Here is a 26,607-nt window from a genome sequence, read left to right on the forward strand (position 1 = left end):
TCTTCTGGCTTCTTTTGATGAAACGTGTGAGGATGAGGCACTAACATGGAGGCATATTAAAATTATACACTTATTAAAATTGATAGAATATACATGGTTCAATAGATGTGTTGTTAAACCAGCTACCAAATAGCATAGGTCTGCTTGTTCTCAGCCTCTTGATACTATTATAAGGAATTATACTGTTAGCAGAGAAAGTCAGTGCTCAGCTGTTTCATGCCAAAAGAGTTGGTGGGGATATCGACGTCAAGAATAGCTAGAAAAGCTTATGATTTTGGTTTGAGGATTTCAAATTGCTCTTGACTATATTTTGGTACTGGTAAGTTAGAACACTTAATTGCTGCCATTCACATTACATCAACTTTAGCCTGGACAACACAGCCATCATGGGAGACATTCCCACTCAATGGCTGTGTGAGTTTGAATGATTAGATGCATTCCCAGTGATTTATTTGCAACCCATCAGGGGTTCTGTCTGGTTTTCGAGCAGTTACATGGAATAAATGATAGCTTTCCAGTAAACTTATCATGAAGGATTGCTAAACAGCGTCCTTAAAAAGTGGTTGTTTTACAACAATACTCCTACAACAATAATGTGGAGTACAACCAGTATTTTGTTCTGATAGTTTTGACTAAAAAAAACAAACACAGAAAATAAATGCATACCATCTTGCTTGAAGGTTAAAGGTTAATGTTTAAAATTACACAATATGGATGAATACCTTCAATGACCTTAAAAAGCGTCATTCAGTTGGACAATACCGTGCACTTTTTCCACTAAGAATGTGTGTGTACATACGTGCACAGACACAGAGACAGCAATAGTGAGACATGACGCATCTTGGTATGCCTGCTGTGGTCCAGACACAAGCAGATTGTGCAGACACTCATGTTGAACAGCAAAGACAAACCCTCATATTTCACAGATTGAATGCATCTTGCGACGCACAAGAAGGCAAAGTCACTGTGGGAAAATATGTGAGAGTGATGCAAAAGGTTAAGTAGAGAGGCAGAACCAGAGAAGATGAGAAGGACATACACGGGCAGAATGTGCTTTCTACCAGATTACACCCTGACGTCTTCGCATGTTAAAGCCATCATGGTGTCAGAGATTAACAAGTGTTTTCTCCAAAGACAAATCCATACATATTCCATGATTTAGGCCAGCCTTACTTGGCAGACTTATCCCACATTTGTCATGAAACTGTGTTGATGACACAGCCTGCTTAAATGGGGCCTACAGCTCATTGATGCATCAATGGAGCCGCCACATGGAAGAGAGTAGCAGATATGTGAATCACTGGGATGCATAAAAAAAAAATCCAGGAACTGACATTTAATGTATTGTGACAGCTTACAACTACAATGCGGTAACTGATACCTATTAAAAATTGGTGGCCGTTAAATTGGACGTCGTTCCTGCAGTGTTTCCCATACATCTGATGAATCTGGTGGTCCGCCAGGGTTTAACTGGTCCCGCCATAGTTTCATAACATTGTATTATTGAGACATGTAGTATTTTTAAATATATATATATATATATATATATATATATATATATATATATATATATATATATATATATAAATGTGTGTGTGTGTGTGTGTGTGTGTGTGTGTGTGTGTGTGTGTGTGAAATGAATGAAAATTATTTTTAGATTTATCTAAAGATGCAAACGCCATTTGTGTTTATGCTATGTATCTCTGTCAGTCAGAGGGAATCTTGGTCAGTCAGCGCCACCAAACAATCAAACAAACAATTGTGAATTGTATGCACTTTATTTTTACGATTTTATTGGCATATGGTTTCAAGGCATTGTATTGTATTGCAGTTTTCACCATCCGGCATAGGGAATTAAAGTCTCAATACCACGTCTACTAGGGTCAAAGCCCTTATTTGATCGTTTACATATCGATGACACTACAATTGTTAGTCTCTAAACAATTAAGTACAAGCTCTTTTTGTTTGTTCATACCATCCTATTATTTTTCTTTTACATGGCTGAGATTACTTTTTTTTTTTTCAAGTAACACAGTCCTGACCACAGTATTTTTTTTTTTGACAACTTCCTACATTTGGCACCAACAATGAAAATATTTCCATTTCGCTGCATCATTTTCTAGTCTTCTCAGTAAAGAGGAAAATTATACATAATCCCATCATTGCGACCACTAGCAGACAGGAACAAAAGCTGCACTTTTCATTCCAATTTTTGGGAAGCAGGGCCAGATTGGGTTCTCAGCTTTACACAATTCTCTTAAGGACGCCAATGGCTAATTAAAAGATTGAAAAGCAACGGCAGTGACTCATTTCTCTAGGAAAGGTTATTATATTGCTGGATATAATAACCCAGGTTACTATTGGGTCATGTACTAGGTTCAGTGGTGCGCCGAACATGAAATGTAATTTTTTCACACCAACACATAATTTAGTTGCACTAAATAGTTTGACAGACAGCTGCCAGTCAACATACGGTTTCTTTTTTTATTGCTAATATTTTCAATGTCTGAAACATCCCAGCCATGGAGTCATGCTATGATAACATAGGGCAGTGGATACTATGATCTTCATTTATTTACATGTTCTGTTAGCAGATAATCTCAATGATAATTAGTAAAGTTAGCTTCATTTTATTATTTATTTATTTTCACAGTGGGTAGCAAGTGTTTGTCTTGGAATGCTGTGTTCTTCTTCCGCCATGCATACCGCCCCTTGTTATGTCCAAATAACTCAATTTTAGTTTCATCAGTCCACAGCATCTTATTCTAAAATGAAGCTGGCTTGTCCAAATGTGCTTTTGCATACCGCAAGCGACTGTTTGTGGCATGTTCGCAGAAAAGGCTTCTGCCGCATTACTCTGACATACAGCATCTCCTCGTGCAAAGGGCGCTGAATAGTTGAACGATGCGCAGTGACACCATCTGCAGCAAGATCATGTTGTAGGTCTTTGGAGCTGGTCTGTGGGTTGAGTTTGACTGTTCTCACCATCCTTCGCCTCTGCTTTTCAGAGATTCTTCTTGGCCTGCCACTAGAACCTGCCTTAACTAGAACCGTCCATGTGTGCTTCCATTTCCTCACTATGTTCCTCACAGTGGAAATTGACAGTTGAAATATCTGAGCTAGCTTATTGTATCCTTCCCCTTAACCATGATGTTGAACAATCTTTGTTTTCAGGTCTTTTGACAGTTGTGCTGAGGCTCCCATTTTGCCACTCTTCAGAGAAGATGCAAAGAGGAGAAAAACTTGCAACTGGCCGCCTTAAATACCCTTTCTCAAGATTGGCTTCACCTGTGTATGTTGGTCGAGGGTCAATGAGCTTACTAAACAAATGTTGTGTTCCAATAATTATTGCTATAGGTATTCAAATCAATAAAACAACAATGGTGCCCAAATGTATGCACCTGCCTACTTCTGTTTACATAATTATTGCACACTTTCTGTAAATCCTACAAACTTCATTTAACTTCTCAGATATCACTGTGTTTGTCTTCTATATGATATCTTTAACTGAAATTGCTGATCCAAACAACCAATGATTTATAAAGGAAAATCTTAAAAATGATCAGGGGTGCCCAAACATTTGCATACGATTGTATATATATATATATATATATATATATATATATATATATATATATATATATATATATATATATATATATATATACTGGACTGTCTCAGAAAATTAGAATATTGTGATAAAGTTCTTTATTTTCTGTAATGCAATTAAAAAAACAAAAATGTCATACATTCTGGATTCATTACACGTCAACTGAACTATTTCAAGCCTTTTATTATTTTAATATTGCTGAATTTGGCTTACAGCTTAAGAAAACTCAAAAATCCTATCTCAAAATATTAGAATATCATGAAAAAGTATACAAGTAGGCTATTCAACTAATCACCTGAATCATCTAATTAACTCGAAACACCTTGCGAGGGTTTCCTGAGCCTTAAAAACACTCAGCTTGGTTCAGTAAACTAAATCACTGCTGATCTGACTGCTGTCCAGAGGACCATCATTGATACCCTCCATCAGGAGGGTAAGACACAAAAAGAAATTTCTCAAAGAGCAGGCTGTTCACAGAGTGCAGTTTCAAAGCATATCCACAAAAAGTCTGTTGGAAGGGAAAAATGTGGCCGGAAACGCTGCACAACCAAGAGAGATGACCGCAGCCTTAACAAAATTGTGAAGAAGAGCCGCTTCCAGAATTTGAGGGAGCTTCAAAGACAGTGCGCTGAAGCTGGAGTCCAGGTATCAAAAGCCACAGTTCACAGACGTGTCCGGGAAATGGGCTACAATAGCCGTATTCCCATGGTCAAGCCACTTCTGAACTCAAGACAACGGAAGAAGCGTCTGACTTGGGCTATGGAGAAGAAGCACTGGACAGTTGCAGAGTGGTCCAAAGTCCTCTTTTCAGACGAAAGCAAGTTTTGCATTTCATTTGGAAGTCAAGGCGCCAGAGTCTGGAGAAAGGCTGGAGAAGAGCAAAATCCAAGTTGCTTGAAATCCAGTGTGAAGTTCCCACAGTCAGCAATGGTTTGGGGAGCCATGTCAGCTGCTGGTGTTGGTCCACTGTGTTTCATCAAGTCCAGAGTAAATGCAACTGTGTACCAAGAGATTTTAGAGCACTACATGCTTCCATCTGCTGAAAAGCTCTATGGAGATGAGTATTTCATTTTCCAGCATGATCTGGCACCGACCCACAGTGCCAAAACCACCAGTAACTGGTGCACTGACCATGGCATCACTGTCCTTGATTGGCCTGCTAATTCCCCTGACCTGAACCCCATCGAGAATTTGTGGGGTATAGTTAAGAAGAAGATGAAAGACACCAGACCTACAAATGCAAATGAGCTGAAGGCCGCTATCGAAGCATCCTGGGCATCAATAACACCTCAGCAATGCCACAGGCTGATTGCCTCCATGCCACGCCGGATTGATGCAGTAATCCGTGCAAAAGGATTCCCAACCAAGTACTGAGTTCATCAATGGACATTTTCAAATGTTTGATTTAGTTTTGCTGTTATAAAATTATTTTTTTTTACTTGGTCTGAGGAAGTATTCTAATATTTTGAGATAGGATTTTTGAGTTTTTTTCAGCTGTAAGCCAAAATCAGCAATATTCAAATAATAAAAGGATTGAAATAGTTCAGTTGATGTGTAATGAATCCAGAATGTATGACATTTTTGTTTTTTTAATTGCATTACAGAAAATAAAGAACTTTATCACAATATTCTAATTTTCTGAGACAGTCCAGTATATATATATATATATATATATATATATATATATATATATATATATATATATATATATTTAAAAAACTTTTATGTAATGTTTATCTTGTAGACACTTTTAGGTAACATGTTATTTCGCATGTTAGTGAGGAGATATTTACTTTGCGGTGATATATAAACAAGACCAACACAATAACAATTGTATACACAGCCTGCTACTTGCGCTATATTTCTAGGATCATTAAAACATAATTAAGAGTCCAAGAAACTCATCACTTCATATTGTAATCAAGTGTGGATAAAGTCCACACTATCATAGTAACTAACTTGTCCTAATACATGTTTACCCAAGAGGCTATGTCAAATCTCATTGTAAACACTATGTTATCAAATCAATGGCAATAAAGACAATTCTATTCTATAAAGTACATTTGAAAATGAAAACACAACTACATCGCCATCATTTACCATTCAGAATTTGTGTTTTCATCCTGACAAGCTGTGAATGAACAGTTAACGTTGAAGCGTATACACAGTAGCAAATAACAGTGCGGCAATATGCCCTATCAAGAATTTTGCTTTCTTGTCGCGTGAAGGTGTCATCAAAATATCCCGTTTTATTGACAAAAAATTGGTCACTTACTATAGGAACCTAATATCAATTAAGCTAAGTTTGTTCTATAAATAATTGGTCTTTGCATCATTTACATGAATATTTAGCACAGACAACCAAAACATAAGAGGAAAAGAGATGGAGTAACGTATTTGCTTGCCAAATGGAGAGATTATTGGTTCTGTGACTGGGTAGCAACAACACTAAGAGCATGATATCACCTTGCCCCTAGCGCTTTTAGGGGAAATGATCTGCAGTGAACAGGTCATATGTGTCTATGTGCATTTACTTGCACATTAACAGGCACCCGCTTCAAGCCTGGAGGAAAGTCCCCTTGATTGCAATGGTGCATTGCTATGCTGGACATCTCAGTATAACAGCACAGGGCCCTCTTTACATCAGACGTCGCAAGGTCGGTTGGAAGACGGTGATTGGGACTCACTGCAGTTTTTACTGGTCATTCAAAGCAAAATTTGCTGTCTGTCTGATGTACATGTGCTTTAAAGTAAATTTATCATAATGACAACAGTTTGTGTTGCAAACTTAAACTAGTTAGTTCTATCTGAAAGATTTTTTGAATATCCAGACCAGAACCAAATACAGTTCAGTAATCTTAGAGGGGAACTTGGTTTTCTTCAATTTATATCAAAAAACAGTTTGCAGTAGAATCAGGAGTATTGCCGGTTAAATCATTTTGAGGCATTTTGCTCGCAAGTATCCTTACCTGTGACAGTCTTGGTTTTGACAGGACTGCTTGCGTAGTCTGAAGCTTGATTGGAGGGTTGCTTGACCAATGGCGTGCTTCCTACCGATACTTCATCCTCTCGCCTCTTGGCCAATTGAACTGGAACTGAATTCTGAAATGGAGTATATGATGAAACGAAAGAATGCGTGTATCAGTATGGGTCGGAATGAGCATGCGTGTACATGACAGTGTGTGATCATAGAGAGTGTGGTATATACTGTATGTGTACATGAGACATGGTTGTACACAAATTTCATGGCCAAATTCAAGCACTTTTAAAATCTTTGAATACACCACATTAATATTCAAGGATCTTCAAGGGTTTCAAGTACCCATATGAACCCTACATTTATCAAGACAAATCAAGATATTACAGATTATATCATGCAAACATGTTTTGAAGAAGCATATCACACCTGCTGCTGTTGCCTGCTACTCCCTCGATGAGGCTGATGCAGCAGCCAAACACAGATGATCGGGTCCACATTGATAGAAAAGCCCTGGACACTGGCCAACAAAACAGCACCTGGACACATCGAAAGCAAAAGAAAATGTCTTAAAAATGCAATTTCCACAAAAGAGCTCAATTGACACGAAACACTTTGATTAACATGCAAAAAAATCAGATGACTTTTCTTCTACCCTCAGCGCTTTGTATGACCTTAGTATCTTGATCATATAAAGTTGTTTATATATGTGCTGCAAGGGCAATTTTTTTTCTCCAAAAGCCGTTTTCAAAGAGGTAGTTCCCTGAGCCAATCATAACATTTTCTTCTGATGAATGCCTATGAAACTTGACACTTTGCCTGTATTTTGGTTTACTCTTAAATAATAATCTTTACTAACAATAAGCGGGCCCTGAGGTAATGCGTTAGGATCCTATCAATAATGACTCCCATGCCGGCAGGATTAGTGCCGGGTCTCTGGCGTGCCGTGGAATGTCCCTGCATGACGACAGGAGGATGTTTTAGCTCTAGCAGCAGGACTTTCAAAAAGTTTAATGGTACTTTGGACAAGACTCCAATCTGCTGTTTCTGGCCCCAAGGCAAAGGGGAATCAGTGTGAGTGCATGCATGTGTGTCAGACTGTAGGAGCCTGATTGCTTACTGTGTTGCAGATGTAACAATCATGCTCATGCACACACATGCCGACATAACGGGAGGCATTTTTACTAACCATTGCTCCCCACTCGATCATATTAAGGGGAAACCGTATACATAAAACTGCACTAATTTGCCTGAGTTGCACAAAGTTCAGTGGTTTGTGACGCCATTAGGGTGTGTCTGCAGTGTAATATGTCTGCGTGTTTGGCTAAAATGACGTACCTTGTAAGACATATCAATGTGTGTGTGTTTGTGTTTAATGTCAAAGTAGTACAACACAACTGGACCAACTCCATAAAGCAGGTCTGTTTCTCAACTAGTAGGCCGCTGACAAAAAGTGTATCGCATACCTGCTTATGTAGGCAAAATAATGCTAAAAAAATTGAGGAGTTAATCGCACTTCTTAACGATAGATGGCATTAATGTCTTGCAAAAGCATTTGACACCCGCCACTTCACAGCAGAGAGGAAAAAAACAATAAAACAACAACAACAAACACAGAAACAGCAGATTTGATTACAAGTGTACGTAATTGAGCAGTAAAGAGACAGTTTGTGTTACTCCACCTCGATGTCACTGTATTTTATCATGCAACTAAAGGTGTGTGCTAAGGGGGACAAGGAGAAATACAAACTACGATACCTAAATGACCAGACCACATCATTTTTCCACAAGCCTTTAGCTAGCATTTTACCCGTAGCAGCAAGATGGCTACAATTATGGTGAGGCTCACGGTATGTCAAATAAATGTCAATTTCTCAACTTGCAAGTAATTTTTCTTAATGCATGTTTATTTGTTTGAAAACATTTTTTGTTAATATTTTAGATGAATCTTGTTGTTTTTTTTTTTTTTTTTTCTAAAGGATTGTTTTTTGTTTTTGTTTTTTTCCATTAGTAGTCATTAAATAATACTCACAGTTTCTTTAAAAGAGAAAGACACATGAATAATTTCTACCATATGCAGTTTAAACTGCAAAAAGTTTTTATTTAATAAATTTAAGACGTGGATTTTTTTTCTCTACTTAGGTCATGGTTCAATTTGCCAAAACAAACTAAGATTGAACTGCAGTTAATTTCACAAAACATTTTGTTTTGTTTTTGAAAAAATCAGCCCCAAAAATATTATTTTTCTCCTAGAACAATCCTAAGTACCGTGCAATACAATAATAAAATTAATGAAAATACAAACTAATTATTGGATAGTTTAGTAAATAAATAAATGCATAAACTTGTTTAAAATGACTCCCAAAAAGAGATCACTTAATTTAAAATTGAATAGTCGTGCTGGTTCAGAACAACCCTAAAACCTATTGTGGGGAAAACAATTTGAAACACTGTTCTTAAGCCACATTATTTTGTGATTTTGTACTAAAAATGGTCTCAAACTATGTTTTAGACGTCAAACCAGCATGCAAAATAAAAGTCAGTTTTAATAAAACAACCTAAAAACTTGTTGCTAAGTAACGGCTTTTGGTTTACAAAACTGTTACGAAAGATATATTTGTTGGTTGTTGTTTTTTTTTAAACAAGTGAACAGATTGGGGCCTTTCCTTAAAAAAACTTGCATCAAAATGATCCAGATAGTGGACCCACATATTTTGGAATATTCTCTGATGACTTCTCCTGTTCTACCAACAGTAAAGCTGTGGGAGGGAAGACCCACCAGCTCGACTTCCTGAGAGTGTTCAGGAAACACAACCTGAAACAGAAGCTGCAGGTATCATGCAGGGCTACAGGTGTGTTGTATGCTGGGATCTGTGACTACACACAGAAAAACCTTACAGAGAGTCTTCGATAAAGTTTAAAAAAATAATAATTGAATGCTCTCTGCCCATCGCAACAGAGCCGACAACGCAAGAGATTTGTTAAAACAAAGAGTTTCTTCTTGAGAGCCACTACAACCTTAAAACGCAACAACAACAAAATAATTATTGAAAAATGTATTTTCATATATATTTACTCTTATTTTGGAAATATGTTGCCTCTAATATCATTGCACTATTTTTGTTGCACTTTTGTTCTAAGAACACACCTGATTAAAACCTGAAAAGAATGTTGTTGTCCAACAAGCCCTTCTAGATTTTAGGCTACAAGCTTAAACAGCCATAAGAATGAACTCATTCACGTTCATTTCTTACATTTTAAGAAATCAGAGGGGGGATGTCTAGTACAGAAAAGTAACACATTGTGCCACGATCAAGACACTCGTTTGCTGACTTTGTCCTCAGCTGTCAATCTCAATCAACAGCAGCAGCAGTCAAAATGAATTAAATTGGCGTTGACATATAACCACAAGTTCAACAATAACATTCTAAAAAAACCTAAATGTACCGTACTGAATAAAATTCAGAAGCTATATTTTTTTTTCAATCAGAGCCACTTGATCAGCCGGAAGATCTTCAACCCTCCCCTCCCTTGCTCACATGACAAAGTTATAGGAGACCAAGTATTGCTATTAGAAAAAACACATGTGTAATCATGTTGCAAACAATAACAAAGAACACAAATATAATTATTTTTAACCTGTTTTTTAAATCAAGGTACTAAACAAGTTAAGAGTGTACGTGTGCGTCTGTGTTTGGGTCAACTGTTTAGCAGTGGAAATGCCTTCATCATCATGATTTACAAAGGATAGTTAACGGCAAAAAACTATAAATGTTTTCCCAAGAGTCAAACTGAAAATATTTTTTATTGTCGCATATATCTCCAGGCGCAGTTTACTTTCCATCAGTCCCGTCAGGTTGTTTCCCATCTCACATCCCAAACGTCATGTGTCCTGAACAACATATTTTCTGGCAGCCGTCCCTAATCCAAATGTATTCCATAACCCACTCTCAAGTTCTCCCATCCATCTTCCACCCCTCCTTTCTTAATACCACAACCTCCACACCACATTACAATTACAATCTCTCACTTCAGCATCCAGGTCGCTGTCATCCTCCATTTTACACAGCTTTTCCACCTTCAGTCTTTCTTTTGTCACCAGGAATCCTCTCTCGCTTTTTCCTAAATAGGAATCATAATCTCGGGCCTGTGGCTTGAACTCCTTTACCACAATGTGGCTTCCTAATAGGACTTGGCTATAGGTGCATTGCTGGGAGCCAACTTCTACAAGTTTCATCATAGACTAATACTGTTAGAGCGTAAAATAATCCAAAAAGAGGTGAATGAGCTCCACAGCAAAGATTTTCACAGTAATAGGCTTTAAATTGAGGGTTTATGCAAAGCACTATTGGTAGTCATAGCCCGAGTCATCAACATATTTTCAATTATGTAGAAATCATTACAAAAGGGCTAGGGTGCAATTGCCAAGCAGCTTGGTAAATAAGGTCCACTTTTGGAGGAATCATTAGAAAATGGAAGAAGCTAAACATGAAGGTCAATCTCAATCGGTGTGGAGCCCCATGCAGGATATCACCTCGTGGGGTCTCAATGATTCTAAGTAAGGTGAGGAATCAGCCCAGAACTACACGAGAGGAGTTGGCCAATTTCCTGAAAATACCCGGGACCACCGTTTCCATGGTTACTGCAGGTAATACACTAAGACGTCATAGTTCGAAAACATGCATGGCACGAAAGGTTCCCCTGCTTGAACCGGCACATGTCATAAGCTTGCATACGAGTATTTAAGTGATACAGATGAGACCAAAGTAGAACTTTTTGGGGATAATTCTACTAAGAGTGTTTAGAGGAAGAAGAATGAAGAGTACAATCCGAAAGACACCATCCCTACTGTGAAGTGAAGGGGTTGGTAGCATCATGCTTTGGGGGTGTTTTTCTGCACATGGGACAGGAGGAGTGTACTGCATTAATAAAGAGAGGATGACTGGGGGGTTGTATTATGAGATTTTGGGGAACAACCTCCTTCCCTCAGAGCATTGAAGATGGGCCGTGGCTGGGTCTTCCAACACGACAATGACCCGAAGCACACAGCCAAAAAACTATTAAGGTTCTAGCATGGCCCAGCCAGTCTCCAGACCTAAACCCAATCAATTTTTTTTAGAGGAAGCTCAAACTCCTTGTTTCTCAGCGACAGCCCAGAAACATGACTGATCTAGAGAAGATCTGTGTGGAAGATTGGGCCAAGATCCCTCCTGCAGTGTGTGCAAACCTGGTGAAAGACAGGAAACGTTTGACCTCTGTAATAGCAAACCGAGGCTACTGTACCAAATATTAACATTCATTTCCTCAGGTGTTCAAATACTTATTTTCAGCTATATTATGCAAATGAATCATTGAAAAAAAACATACATTGTAATTTCTGGATTTTTCTTTTTAGTATATCCCTCTCACAGTGGACATGCACCTTCGATGAAAATTTTAGACCCCTTCAAGATTTATAAGTGGGAGAAATAGCAAAATAGCAGCGTGTTCAAATACTTATATAATTGAATCTCATATATGTAGTGATCTCACGGCACCACTGCGTCAAAATACATGTTGACTGACTTCCAGGCCTTTGAAGAGTAAAGCTATTAACACAACAGCGTTCTTGTCCCATCACAGCGAAGGCCGGCGGCCGCAACAACGACGCCTCCTTTGAAGCAAGCAGCGACATCAAACAGCCTGACATGCTTAGGGGGCAACCTCAGCAGGACGCTAACTGTTGTTTTCACTTCTCTAACAGGGTGGCACACGGGTAATTACGGGGAGCGATGACAGGGATAACAGATGTGTTTTTCTTGCTTCATAAATGATTCCTCGAGAAAACACGAGCGGCGTATGTGCAGACGTATGAGCACACACTTACCTTGACTCACTCACAATAGACCAATTAATGTTATTTTTTTCCCCCCTTTCTCTAAAGGTTTAAGACTAGTAGACTTAAAAGCGATATTGGGGGTGTTGATATTTTACAGCTCTTTGACATCAGACTGAATCCATGTGAAATCATGAGACCGCAATAAGGCGAAGCCTCGAAACATATAAACCTTTTTCTGCCTATTATCAACTCCCCAAAACGTTTTTAGTATCATTCCACTCAAGTCATAGCCTGTTTTTGTACCGTTTTTTAAACTCCAGTGGTCCTTTTAGAAGTTGGAAATGTGTTACCACATTTGTTCAGTTATTGATCAGTTGATACATTTTACCTCTGGCCACAATTGCATTTAAATGGTGGTAACGGAGATGAAATCAGGTAGCAATGGTAAGAGCACCAAACACTAACCAGCAGGCAGCTAAAGACATAGATGGTTTTTCACAATTGCATATCATTGATTCGATCCTATGACTCGCGGGCCACATATGGCTCTTTTCACGAGTACATATAGCTCGGGGATAAAATTACATTCATGCAAACCATATCATGATTGTTACGTTTCCATTAAACTCCGAGTCAAGTGCAGAATAGACGGGATAAAGTTTCGGTCGAGTATATAAAAGGCCATTTGTTGGCCTGTAGAGGATAGGCGTCAGCAGGCTGTACTTGCCCAAGACACACCACAGGGAATAGTACAACCCATGTCAGGTTAACTGGCCGGTCCAAATCGTCCCTAGGTGTGAATAAGCGAGTAATTTGTCTGTCCTTGTGTGTCCTGCAACCGGCTGGCAACCAGTTCAGGGCACCCATTCAAACCCTACTGAGAATAAGTGGTGGAGATAATGGATGGAATATACATATCAGAAAAATATACTACAAGAGATTTTTGGGTGTGTGCTTTATAACTGGGGCGCCTTATAGTTGAAAAAATATGATATTTATTATCATATAGCATGTAGTATGTTACAAGCCAAAGTCTGTGTACGGCATCATGTTCCCCAGAGATTGAAGTCACAGGTTAAAGAGGGCCTAAACTTAAAAAGGGCACGACCTCAAAACAGCAGAGCCATGACCCAACCATCAGCATTGCAGACAGGCAAAAAAAAAACAAAAAAAACAATGACCCCACCTTGATCTCACCCACACCAAGAAGTAGAGTAGTGTATACTGTTTTAGTCAGCTAATCGCTCTCTCAGAATTGGTTCATTATTGGACATGAGGCAGTGTTGGGACCTTGCGTCCAGCTTCTCCAACAGAAAATAAATAAATATAGGCCAGCCCCAGCTCACGTCAGCCAGAATACTTGTGACAGGTTTAGTTAATTTCCAAGCCAAGTAGCAAAACAAAACATTACGCAAGCGCGCCGGGCCTACGCTGCCTTTAATTGCTTTTCCGATGAGCTCATAACGCGAAGGTGTCCTGGAGCGGGCTTTGCCGTTCGACAGGTGTTCTGCTGGTTTGGGTGGCGGTCTCAGTGTAACTAAAAAATGTGTGCGTGTGATTGCAAGGAGGCATATGACTGACCAGAAGCTGCTGGCACAACATGCAAATGACTCAGTTGTGTGTGGGTGGGTTTAAAGAACAGTATGTTCAAATTTCGAATAAAAAGGTGGCATGCATCATTTCTATGGTCATTTGCAGTGTTGGGCACACTACTAGAAAAAAAGTATATACTTACAGTTAATAGTTACACTATTTAAAAAGTAATTTCGTTGCACCACGGATTACAGAAACCCAAAAGTAGCGAGGTACTCTGGAAGTATTAAGTTACAAATTTCGGTATATAATGAAGGATTTTTTAAAATTTTATTTAATTAACTATAAGGGATTTAATATAATGCAAATTACATTTGTTGAATGCAGTGGGGATTTTTCACAGGGAAGGCTTGGGGACAGTCTGGCCTGGACAAGAATTATGTTTATAGAAAAACACTTTTCGTGACGCACCGGTCAGACGAGGTGAGGAGTTCCTGGCCCGCCCAAGGGGAGGAGTCAGCACGCCCAGGGGAGGAGTCAGCACGCCCCACGGGAGGGGCCGATGCCCCGACGTGTCAAAAAGAGGGAAGACGGAAAAAACACAGATCGGAGAACGAGAGATGGGAGGCTCGACAAGACTAATGAGACGATTTCGATAATAATTCGGCAAAATTTGATGGAATTCACTTAATAATAAATTAAGAAAATAAATCTGCCCCGAAGTGGTAAAGCCTGTCTCTTGTCAATATGTTTCCCTAAAATTAAGAAAATGAGCATGCATTGTTAGGAGAATAAAGTTTGTGTTTGGTTAATGGAGTCAGATAACTAATCCGAACAATTTGGTAAACGCTACATTTATAATATTTTTTTTTCCCTAACAATAGTCGCATTGAAACTCAAAAATAGCCACAAAATAAAAAAAGAAACCATGTACACCAATTTGTGTAAGTTATTAACCATATTTATTTTCTCGTGTTTCTCAAGAGATCGCGAAAAAAAAACAATTATCCAAGACACCCCATATCCATTTTGTCCATGAGTTTCAAACCACTCAAAGATTTCATATTCCAATGCTCAGTACTGCCTAAGACGTTTTTTTTCCAGGCATGGTGTATTGCAAAAATATTTTTTCAAATAAAAAGACGAAAATTTAGAGCAGCTTTCCCTAAATTCTGTTCTTGCGTTTGCCCAGTGTCTGAAACTCATGACAAAAAGTTACCGGACACCAGGGCAGACAACTCTGAAAAGTTGCAAGCCCAGCCATAAAGTTGTCTGGCCCATTTTTCACAACAAACACAATAAGAAAAAAACCTTGTTTCAAAGTGTTAAGGATTGATAATCAGAATATATTACATAACACTTTAAAATTAAGTTGATTATAAATCTACTTATAACATTCATTGCAAGTTTTTCATCTACCATCAGTATGCACCTGTATTTACTCATCTTCATTCATGCAATATTTGCGTTACGTCGTCTGCTACAAGCCACGTGAACTCCTCTTTCCACCATCTTTTTAATATATGTTCACGTTTTGTAGCTTTATAAATGTTGCTTCTTTTGAATCTTTCTCCTGGGGCTGAGATTTTGGCTTGATTCCTTACCACTTATCCATTTTTGTTGTGTTCGCTGTGCGTCTACTTTGGAAAATGACATGCAAATGCACGACCTTATAACACTCTGGAAAGTCCGGAAGCACCAAGTTATTCGATGCAGTCTTCCGATCGGCTGCCGAGTATGCAAATTGCTAAACAAACCGAAATTCTCAAACCGAACGAAGATTTTCGAGATCGGAATAAAGCAAGCGTTTGATTTAAAAAAAAAACTTTTTTTTTTTTCTTTTTTGGGCCAACCGGGCAGAGAAGTTTTGTAAGTTGTACACCCGACGTAAAAGATGCACGCCCGGGTGTCCGGGCAGACATTATTTCAGAGACTGGTTTGCCCCATCAATTTTTCGTTGATTTATTCCTACTTTAGAAGCCCTGCCCCCTCCCTACGCATTGCTAATTATGTGCAACCGGTGAAACAACAAAATGTGTGCATTTAAACTGACACCTTGATTTCAGTATTTTATTCTATAGTTATAAATACAGGTTATATGCGAGTAAATATGATAGGGAGACTATCAGTAGGGACTAATTATTTTACTCTGTGCTCGGTGCCGCCTTTACTGTATTGAGTTTCACTTCATAGGACCATTTAAACATGCTAATTCCGCTTAATCAATATGATTAGTGGTGTGACGCTGGCGGATTCATCCTGAGATAAATGGGAACATGTACCATTGAGGTTTGTGAACTGTTTTTAATAAGTAGCAGAGTAACGCACCACGTTGTAGCGACATTTGAAATTGTTATTGACAATGGGTTACAGTAATCGTTACCAAGAAAAGTGATTGCGTTACTGTGTAACGCATAACTGACAAGACTGGTCATTTATATAAAGAAGGCAACATTTGTACTTCTCAAAACAGTAAACCTGTAAATTATTATTTTGCCATTTCCATGTGGGGTTTTGACCCGAGGGCATTTGCTGCCGAGGGAGACGGTTGATCAGGAAGGACAAGGGTTGGCCTGACTGGAAACGGACCCCCGGCAAACAAGAAGTTTGACCGGTTGCTTTTGTGTGTGTACACGCTTGGTTGTTTGGTGAGGCTAGTCATAACAATGATTAATGATTAGAAAGCAGTACAGTACATGCGCTTCGGTCAGAGAGAGTCAGGGGAAAATAAAAAATACAAAGTGCTTCAACAATTTATTACCCAAACAAGACGTACTTGTAGATAGAGTATAAGACGCAAAGGCACAGATAATGAAAATAAACAGGCGGGCTATCTCAAAAAGGGAATATTGGAAAGTTAATGGGCCACTATCTGCATGATTAATGGGATCGCTATAATCAGTACATGCTATGTCATGTAAATTGAACTGGCTACATTATATAAAGCTTGACAAGATAATGCAGTGGACTTTCATTGTGCCTTTAGGCATTTCAGTGTGCATGAACATTAGTGCGTGTGAACAACGATGACTCTTTCAGATGGCTCTCATCAAGTGTTGGTTAAGCTGCAGAATGTTATCAGTGAACTAAGAAATCACAGATGGGAAGACAACAAATCCAAAACAAATTGTGGCTATAACAAAACATATGCATACAGATATGATGATTCACTTTCTATAAAACACATTTACAATATGAAATTATAAAATTTTGACATTGAAATAGGTGGATTCATTACTGTAAAGTAGTGAAACAGTTTTATTTAACCCTACATGTATGTTTTAAAAAAATTATGAATGACTATATGTTATTCACGGTTCGTGGCTATGTTAACCACCAGGGTCGTCAGGGCACCATTCCCTTTGGTGTGTCTTGGGCAAGTACAGCCTAGCGGCGCCTAACCACCTTAGGCCATTTTTTGGGTAGGGATCTTGGAAATGGAAGCGGACTATATATAATGAATGGGGAAAAAGACATTCAGATGAGGAGTTTGGAGCGATAGCACAGCAGCTCATTCAAGCCCCAAATGTTGATAAGAAAGCTCCCTCGTTGTAACATATCCTCTAAAATTCATAAATTATAAATGACTCCGTGCTGAAAAAAAGAGCAAAACTGAACACAACTTTGTCTTACGCCTCTGATTAAACCAGTTGAATAGATTTGGCATACGCTAGTTGTTATCGCTCTTCCATCCTCTTTGGCCACAAAAATGCTTTATTTTTGTATTTCTCATTTCATGTCACACTAATGTGAAATTAAAGTCATGACCTGGCTCTTGTCAGCAAGATTGCTAGGCTTCTTAATGAGAGACAAAACAGACAAGGGGCCTGATTGCATTAATGTATCATTACCATATCTATCACAGATTTAAAGTGCACTGTGTGAACCTAAAATGAGCCCAACTGTAATAATATAAGGAAAACGGAGGAGACACTTCTGAGCTCATTAAAATAAACTTCTGCTTCTGCTGCTGAATTCCGACAGACGGACAGGCTTTTGCGTAGTTACCTTGAAAAGTCCTTATCGCAACCATTCTTTAGAAGGCTCATGGACTTTTACTACAGTTCAACCTCAGTTCTTCCAGTTTATCCTGATTGAGGGAGTAGTTTAACTTTTTAATCGATGTCATCAACAGAGCCTTCTAACTCACATTTTGTTAAGCTGTAAAATATGAAATCATATGCTAATACACCTCAACAGGACTGGTTGTCCAAAGGATTAACTGATTAAAGTTTTAAGATGTACCAAAATAGGGGACAAATAAAAAGTGCTCAAGGTGTATTGACATTGATGCAGAGTGCAGAAAAAAATAAAATAGTATATAATAGTAGAGTAGTAATATATTTTTTCAGAAATCTATACTGCACTAAATAAAGAGTGTTTTATGCTTGGTCTGTGTGCTATTCAATAAAGGTAGGTGGATCGATCTAATTGTCATAGTATCGATAATGGGCAAGTACTTGGATCGATACTATTGCCCTGGGACCAATACTGTCTACCCATTTTATTTCGCACTATAATAATGTTCTTAGGGGATTGTATTATTATTTTTACATTAAAACTTTCAAATCGGATCAAATTGTGTTTACACTATTTGCAGAAAAATAGTGGAGTGATTGTGGTAACATGCACTTACACTTAAAGTTGAAACTTGTTGTACTCTCTGAAGACAGATTTGTCGGTTAATATTAACTTAAATTTGCAACCCAAATAATTAGTGACAATTGATGCCTATAAATAAGTGAGAAGAGATAAACACGAAAGTGGTAAACCCCCCAAAAAACAAAAAAACAGTCATAGCAGTATTAAATGGGTGTGCAATGAAAAAAAATCAGGCACCAAATATTCACTTTGCAGACCATGACTAAATAAAGATTGAATTGGGAGTGATGTCGGAAAACATAGTATTACTGTATTACTTTACTGTTCACATCATTTAAAGCTTGTTTTCAGATAAGCGCAAGAGCATGATAACCAGAAAAAATACCTCCCTTAACTTCCCCCAGTCCAATTTCTCATGCCTGTGTCGAGATTAGAGCGGCTTGGGTTGCCTTAGCACCCTTAAACAGCTTCAATGCTTTATATAACCGCATATTTACACACGCTGGCATGGAACATTTAGTTTTGTAAAAAAGTTGGCTACGGGGGCTTTAGACCTGTTAACATGGAGTTTGTGAGGTGAGCTACGTTTTTTACTATTATTAGAAGCTTCATGGGCATGGTGGCAGGACTCTTAATTATGAGGGAGAGGTTAGAAGAAGGTAATAGTGTCGGGAGTACGTCCTTTCATCTACCAAGTTTGTATATGTTGTGAGCAGAAGAGAGTGGTGCTTGAACTGCCTGTGTTTACGGCCTGTTTATCTAAGTGGGCATGTGGCCCCGGAGGGCCACAGCAGGTCAAACCACACACAGTGTGAGGAGTCCAGTCCCCTCAAGGACTACTCAAAGTGATGAAGTTTTACTACTACTGCTTGGTCTAGGACTACTGCTGCTGATGCACACTCACACACACACACATCCTTGACTCCTTGTTGAGAGTTTACTACTGTGTTGAGAATAGATGCCCTCAGGGCAGGAAGATGAGCCAATGCTAACTTGAGGGACCACAGGCGAATTATATGATAAAAAGACAACTGAACGTATTTTAGAGGTATTGACATTGTGTGGCAAGTTACTGTATTTTCCAGACTTTAAGGCCCCCCCAGAACATAAAATTTGCCAGAAACCTGAGCGTGCACCTTATAATCCGATGCTCCTTATGTACAAAATGGAAAGGATACCGGTGTATTATGATATCTGTGCAATTATTGATCAGTCGATATTTACGGCTGACCACAATTGAAAAACAATAGTAGCAACAGGGATCAAACTCGGATAGCATTGTAGGTGCGCTGAATCTTGAACTGCGGTACACTAGGGACATAGATAGGTATTATCTCATAAACCTACTATTTTTAGTCACAGTACAAGATACAAATGTTTGAAAATGGGAAAACAGAAAGTGATCATAAATCAGTATAAAAGTTTGTTTCAATTTTCTTAGCTGAACCTAAGCATTGTAAATGACAAACCTTGTTGAATATGTACCGCCATGCGTTTATTTATATCTGTCAGGCAAAAATGTACTTCCCACAATGCTCTTTTCATCATTCAGTAGGCATCTCATGAGCTGTGTAGACTTGGTAAATCAGCAAAACAATTCTGCTTTTAGTAGTCCCCAACCTTTTCTGCACTACGAACCGGTTTAATATCTGAAAAATCTCCTTGCAGCCCGGTATAACATCAACAACATGGTACCGTGGCTAAACATAGTGTGATGATAACATAAAAAAACGTAATATATTTTCACATGATGTTGTATCCCTGGTACTTCATTGGATGAGTTATTATCATATTGTCAGATATAAAAAAATTGTGAATATGCTTGATGACTGTGTTTTGCTGCTGTTGGTGTCGGTGGATTTGTTCAGACCGAGGATAATCGACTTTGGCCTGGACGGATCTATTGACACTAACAAAGATGTTATATAATGAAATTGTGAATATGTTTGATTGCTAATAAGATTTTCGAGAAGGTTTGTTCAAACCTCACTTTGTGTTTGCTGTTAAAAACATAATATTGGAATATAATATTGTGAATGTGCTTAATTGCTGTTGAGATTGTCATGATTCTTTTCTGTTTTTAGTGTCAATAAATTTGTTCAAACCAAAAAAATAAAATAAAAAAAATCATAGTTTAGGAGTATTGTGATACTCAAACATGGCAGCTATTCATTTATTTACAAATGTTTCTTTATACTAAATGATCTCAAAGCATTTCAAAAATCATTGCACAGCTTGAAAACAAGTCAGGCGGCTTATAAACTAACGACGGGAAGAAAAAGTAATTCTTGCGATCAACCCACTGAATGACTGAATGTGTATTCATAAACCGAATATGTTTTTTAAACGGCACAATCTATATTTTTAAGTGTTTCAAGAAATTAACTCAGCTCTTTATTTTCCCTGAGCAGCCAGTTAGACCACTACCACCTGTGTTGACTTGATGTTGCCTATTAAAAATCTGCACAGAGAACAACTTTGTGCAGACCAACAGGCAGCCGCGAGCAACCAGCGGTTCAGTTGAGTTTTCTTTCTTGTAGGGGTGGAGTTGGCGTTGGGTTAAGCGGGGGAGAAATAGCTAAATAAAATAAACCTTTAATTTGACTGAAATTGTAGGCAACATGGGGTGCTGTTAAAAAGCTGCTAAGTGTGATTTCTTGTGGTTTGGGTTAATCCTGATTGAGGAGGCCTTGAGTTTAGATGTGAGCAATATGGAACTAAAACAAAACAAATTACAATCTGGGTTAATTAAGACAACCGCCTGAGGCAATGGGACTAGAAAAGCAAGTAAGGATAGGTTAAGTAAGAATTGGGTAGAGGAAAAAGTGATTAAGAATGCTGTAAATAAAGGGGGGGGGGGGGGGGGTTGGGGGTAAGATATGTAAGCAGTACAATTTTTATGTTTTGCTGTTATGGACTGACAACAGCATTTTACAGTATGAGGCTGGTTTTACAAAAATGGGTGAGCTAACTGTTCTTTTACAAATCCAAAGGTATGCTATTCCTCCTCAAGAGCTTAAAAGTGAAGCGGGAAAACAATTCCTCTCATTCAAGAACTTGCTGTGTAGTCAAGAGTTCACCATCCCTCTGCAACTACCTTTCATGTTTGCTGTTATGTCTGCACATCCAATCTTACTTGTGTGGGGAGCTGCCCATCACAAAAAAAACAACAACACAGAGTGAAAGGAGGCACCTGCACCTTGAATTGCAGTACTGAGTTCGTGTACACCAGCAATGATTTCGGAAAAGAAAACTGTAGCATACCTAATGCAATCTGTACCAAATGAACTAAACTCTATCCATCTATCTGTCTATAGTAGATACATTGATGACATATCAGTTGAAATGCCACATTGTTATTAATCACAGTGTTACATAGGGACACCACAAGCTTTATAAACTTTTCCTTTACTTGGTATGCATTTTTGTAAAAATATTGACAACAGCTTTACAGGAAATTTACAGTTCAACAGTGTTACCTACTTGAATATCTTTGTTATGAAAGCTATCTTTGGCATTACAGTCTGCGCGCACGTTTACTGTATTTGGTATAGGCCTATACCATTTGCCAGAACATGTTTGGCCAGGATCACTCTCTCGCACACGCTATCGTATAGGTCACTCTAGAGGTGAGAATGCCAAAAATAACTGATTCGGCACTTTTGGTGTGGCTGACTCAGCATTTTTCCAGAAAGACAATCCCCTTTTCCAAACAAGAACAGCATTCAATTTTAACAAAATGTCTTGTCTTGCTTGTTAGAAAGGTTGACCTATATGTGAAAATGCCCAAAAAGTCGACTCAGCACTTTTCCAGAAAGACATTCTAACCTCCCAGGCCAGAATGACATTACATATCAACACCATCTTTTGTAGGGAGTAAAGTAAATTACCCCAGATGTGAAAACTGCCATAAAAAGCTGTCTCTGCATTTTTGCCAACTGAACAACTTTCCCAAAAAGGTATTCTACTCTTACAAGTTTGGCCAGGATCCCCATCTTTTAGAAGCAGTTCTCGGAGAACCCATGGCCCTGCTCAGTTAAGGTCCAATTGTTTTCTCACAGTGAGGAAGCATTTATCTTAAAAAAGCATTTGTCGACGTTGAGCCAATAAAAGCATTAGCGCAATTAAAGGTCTACATGTTAAATGGTCTACAATCATATAGCACTTTTCACCTTTCACCGCTTTACACGTCACCCATTCACACACACACACACACACACACACTCACACCCCGATAGCCGGAGGCAGCCATGCAGGGCGTCTACCTGCCTATGGGGCCAGTTAGGGGTTCAATGACTAGCCCAAGGACACTTCGACATCTAACTTGGACAATTAACTCAGAGTAGGCGGAAATATAACCCGAGACTCTACCTCCTGAGCTACTGCGGCCCGGCATAAGAATGTTAAATATCTTATAGTTTTTTATTTGGGAAAGTTCAAATATCCAACTAGGTCGGTGTGTGTTGCATGAAGGAACACTGTGTTCATCTCACCCTCAGTGTGTTTGACCAGTGAACAGCTGTTGTAAGGGATGAGACCAAGCAGAGATCTTCAAAGAAACAAAAACAACCCACATCAAAAGGGGTCTGTTGGAGGAACACGATTATCGACCTTCTCTCTCGACACGTCCTCCCTCAGTTCAGGCATCACTCACTCGAATAGGGAGGGGACACAACGATAAGCTAAATATAAGATGACGACAAAGTAATATAATTTTCTTTGGTTTGTTTGGTGTCATGGAGTTGGTTTTAAGTCACGCTCTTGACAAAGTGACTGAAATAACTCAAATATAAGCCATTCTTTTGGATTGATCAGATGTTTTTCAATATTATGAATAATTTGTGATCAAATTATAAAACCTAATTTCCCCCTTCAAGAAATTGACAATTTTATTAGCTAGCACACCATAGCAAGGGCTGAAGGAGTACTATTTGTTTAGTTCAGGCATCCGTTTTGCTTAAATTTCTACCATAGCAACTAATTCGACACAGGCATTGAAGGCTAGCATTGCAGCAATTGATGGTCACATTAGTCGCTGGTATCACAGGCCGGGATACAACAGTCAGCATTGCTCAGGAGGGGCGAGGGGCATACAGACCTTGATTGTATTGTGATTCCATTATAGAATTAAAATAACTAACAATTATAAGATAATTTAAAGCAGTTTCAGAGCCTCCTTCTACTACCAAAGTGAATTTTTGTGTTTTCGTAAAATTTTAGTGATAAGATAGAAGTGATCTGCCTTTTGGTAATGATCCATTTTGGTTTCATCAGAGCACATTTTTTACAGAAACTTCAAAAAATGTATTTCGCATCAGTGCTCACCTTGGTTGCTCGAATCATGTCCAATTCCACAAAAAAAAAAAAAAAAAAAACAGTATTTGGACATGAATGTACCTTCTTTTACCTTAGCATTCACCGGAACTTTGTTTGGATATCCTGGGATATATCCAGCTCTCCACATACCCTCCTATGGATTTCATTACCACTATTGGATTTTTTTTTTCATCTCATCTAAATCACAGACCCCTATCCTTAATTGATAGGATATATGAGAATAATGTCATGGTTGTTGGAGTTCTCCCAGTGCATCTCATAACTTTTCTCCATGTCGAAATACTCTCAACTTACTGGCTTGTCTGGGTGTAGCAACTCATCTTAAGCAGCTCTCAAGAAGCTGAGTAATAAGGACCAGACAAAAGGACAGAATGAACTGATCCCTGATTTCATGCCCTAGGGATGGTCAACATGGGTCCACGACGCATTACCTAACTTTGAAGGATTGTGTTCAGCTCATGTTTTGGTTGCTGTGAGGTCGGGCCCTAGAAAATGTTGGATAAATCAGGAGATAGTGTTGCAAAATACAGAGCTTTACTGCAGCAAAATATTCAAGTCATGGAATTGACCCACACAATGTCGCATAAGGGTCAGCCTTTGTGGTTGTGACAAGAAAAATGAGGAATGCAATAAATCACAGATCTAAACTGTGCAATTTACTATGCACATCCAAAACTCAAAGGGTGCTGTTGCAGAACACGTTTGATTTATGAAAACAATGAAATTGTATCCCCGCAACCATCCTGCATAATCTGTCATTAGTTTCCTTCCACCTACATCCAAGAAGGATCAGAGATCATTTGTATGTCCTATTTCTTGCAACTACATACAGAAAAACTAATTTAGCTCAAGCCCAAATCCGTGCAACATTACATAGTTAAAAACAACAAGATTTGGCATCATCCTCACAGCTACAACATCTATATTTTTCACTATGAGCAAATCCAAAGATGAATAATCGTGAAGGCTCTGCTATGTATAAAGAGAATGACGTCAGGAAAGGCTAGAAAGCTAGTTCAGGTGCAGCATTATATTTCCTGGATACATCAAATACAGTAGGTCATAAAATAAAAATGGAACCAACAGGATCACTGCTAAGCAATTGCTTATTTTTTTGGTCCATGACAATGTTAAGTAGAGCTGCAGTTCAATATGGGCTGTATGCAGGAAATCACACGAACAATTCAAGTCTCCCAATTGATAGTTAATTACCCTTTCTACCATGCCGGCATGTTGTGAAAGGATAGTGGGATGTTTGGACGCCTTCTAAGGGATGGGCAGGGCACCCATATGATGTGGCAGGGGTAAACTAGTGAAAGCTGTCGGGCCCTGCTGTTGAACAGAAGAGTGTGTTGTGTCACCCTGACCCGAGTCACATGGCCGCTTTCTTGTGTCCCGTTTCATCTGGACCAACTTGGGTGCCGAGCAGTGTTCCCTCTAAGCTGCGTGCGTGCAAAAATGAGGGCTCAAAATTACTAATTAAGAAGCGACTTAAGTCAAAGTTACAGTGCATGAAGGTAAAAATACACAGGTTCCCCTGACGTTGTGTCCTAAATGCGGTATTTTGAAGTAGAGTCGGAGTAGAATGAAGTTGAGTAAAAGTTAGTAGTTTGTCGAGAACCGGCTTTTTCACTAAAAGGAACTGGCTCTTTCGGGTCCTAAACGGCTCTTCAGGTTGTTTTTGCTTCTTTAATCCCAACATGACCAAATATTATGTAAAATTATGCACAAAATGACTTAAAGGGGGGAATAGAACAAAAAAGAAAAAAATATCAAAATGAAAAAGTAGTGAAAATCTGAGAAAAAAAGACAAAAGGAAGATAAAAAAAGAAGGAACATTTTAGAAAAAAGCCAGAAAAAAAAGAAAGAAATGTAGGAAAAAAGTAAATGGAGAACAAAAAGTAAAAAGTAACAGCTCGGAAAAAAATAAACACAATGAGATTTTTTTTAAAGGAATTTTTTAAAAAATTAGAAAAAAAACACTGAGAAAGAAGAAAAAGTTTGTGTTACATAAAATAATTTCCAATTATATCAAGTGAATCTTGTTGTCAACATTGTACTTCCACTAAAAAATGTGATTACAGTTCTGTATCTTACAACAGACTAAATAAGCCCCCAAAAATGTTAATATTATGCGACAAAATATATCAGGAAATAAAAAGAAATGGATATCTTGTAAAAGAATTGTAAGAACAAAGGACGTTTGTAGGCCGTACAACCTTTGCAATAGTACATGAGTCAATTCATTCAAAAGAGAAAAATATTTTGCATTGCCGGAAACTCAGCAAAATGTAACTTGATGTCAAGTTTTGGACATGTTTGATAATAAATTATCTTGCCACACTTGGGATTATGGTTGCTCACTGTTGTTTCAAGCGCTGCTCACCGACTTTGTGTGAACGCTCAGACCCGTGGAAAATTAGAGGGAACATTGGTGCCGAGGTATTTAACTTTTTTGGGTGTTTGGGCATTTGGGTTGGCCATGTTCCAAAAATGTTTGTGTGTGTTTGTTTTGCTGTCAGTCACCCCTCTCGAGAGATATGACCAGGGTAGGAAGACCATGCTGGCATCATGATTGTTAAATGAATAACAATATTGGCAATACTAATGAGCCTACCATGTGTTATGTTTTCATCAATGCACATTAAATCATTTGATCTTGTGTTGTTGAGCTCCCCAAAAATGTACTATCATTTGAATTGAAATACCCCAAAGAAAATCTTAATGTTT

At 38.4% G+C, this 26,607-nt stretch overlaps 1 protein-coding gene across 6 annotated transcripts in view; it reads right to left on the reverse strand.

The window, feature by feature from the left end:
- The window catches only part of vps13b (vacuolar protein sorting 13 homolog B), a 457,366-nt gene that overhangs the window by 306,234 nt on the left and 124,525 nt on the right, over nucleotides 1–26,607 (reverse strand). For all 6 annotated transcript variants that reach the window (XM_088326330.1, XM_088326329.1, XM_088326331.1 and 3 more), the window contains 2 exons: nucleotides 7,017–7,126; nucleotides 6,580–6,712 (listed from right to left, as the gene is read on the reverse strand). In XM_088326330.1, the coding sequence (XP_088182456.1) occupies nucleotides 6,580–6,712; nucleotides 7,017–7,126 (243 nt within the window). The remainder of the gene's footprint in view (nucleotides 1–6,579; nucleotides 6,713–7,016; nucleotides 7,127–26,607) is intronic.

This window comes from Urocampus carinirostris, chromosome 2 (genome assembly GCF_059441175.1).
Source record: "Urocampus carinirostris isolate Australia breed hairy pipefish chromosome 2, RoL_Ucar_1.0, whole genome shotgun sequence".
NCBI lineage: Eukaryota > Metazoa > Chordata > Actinopteri > Syngnathiformes > Syngnathidae > Urocampus > Urocampus carinirostris.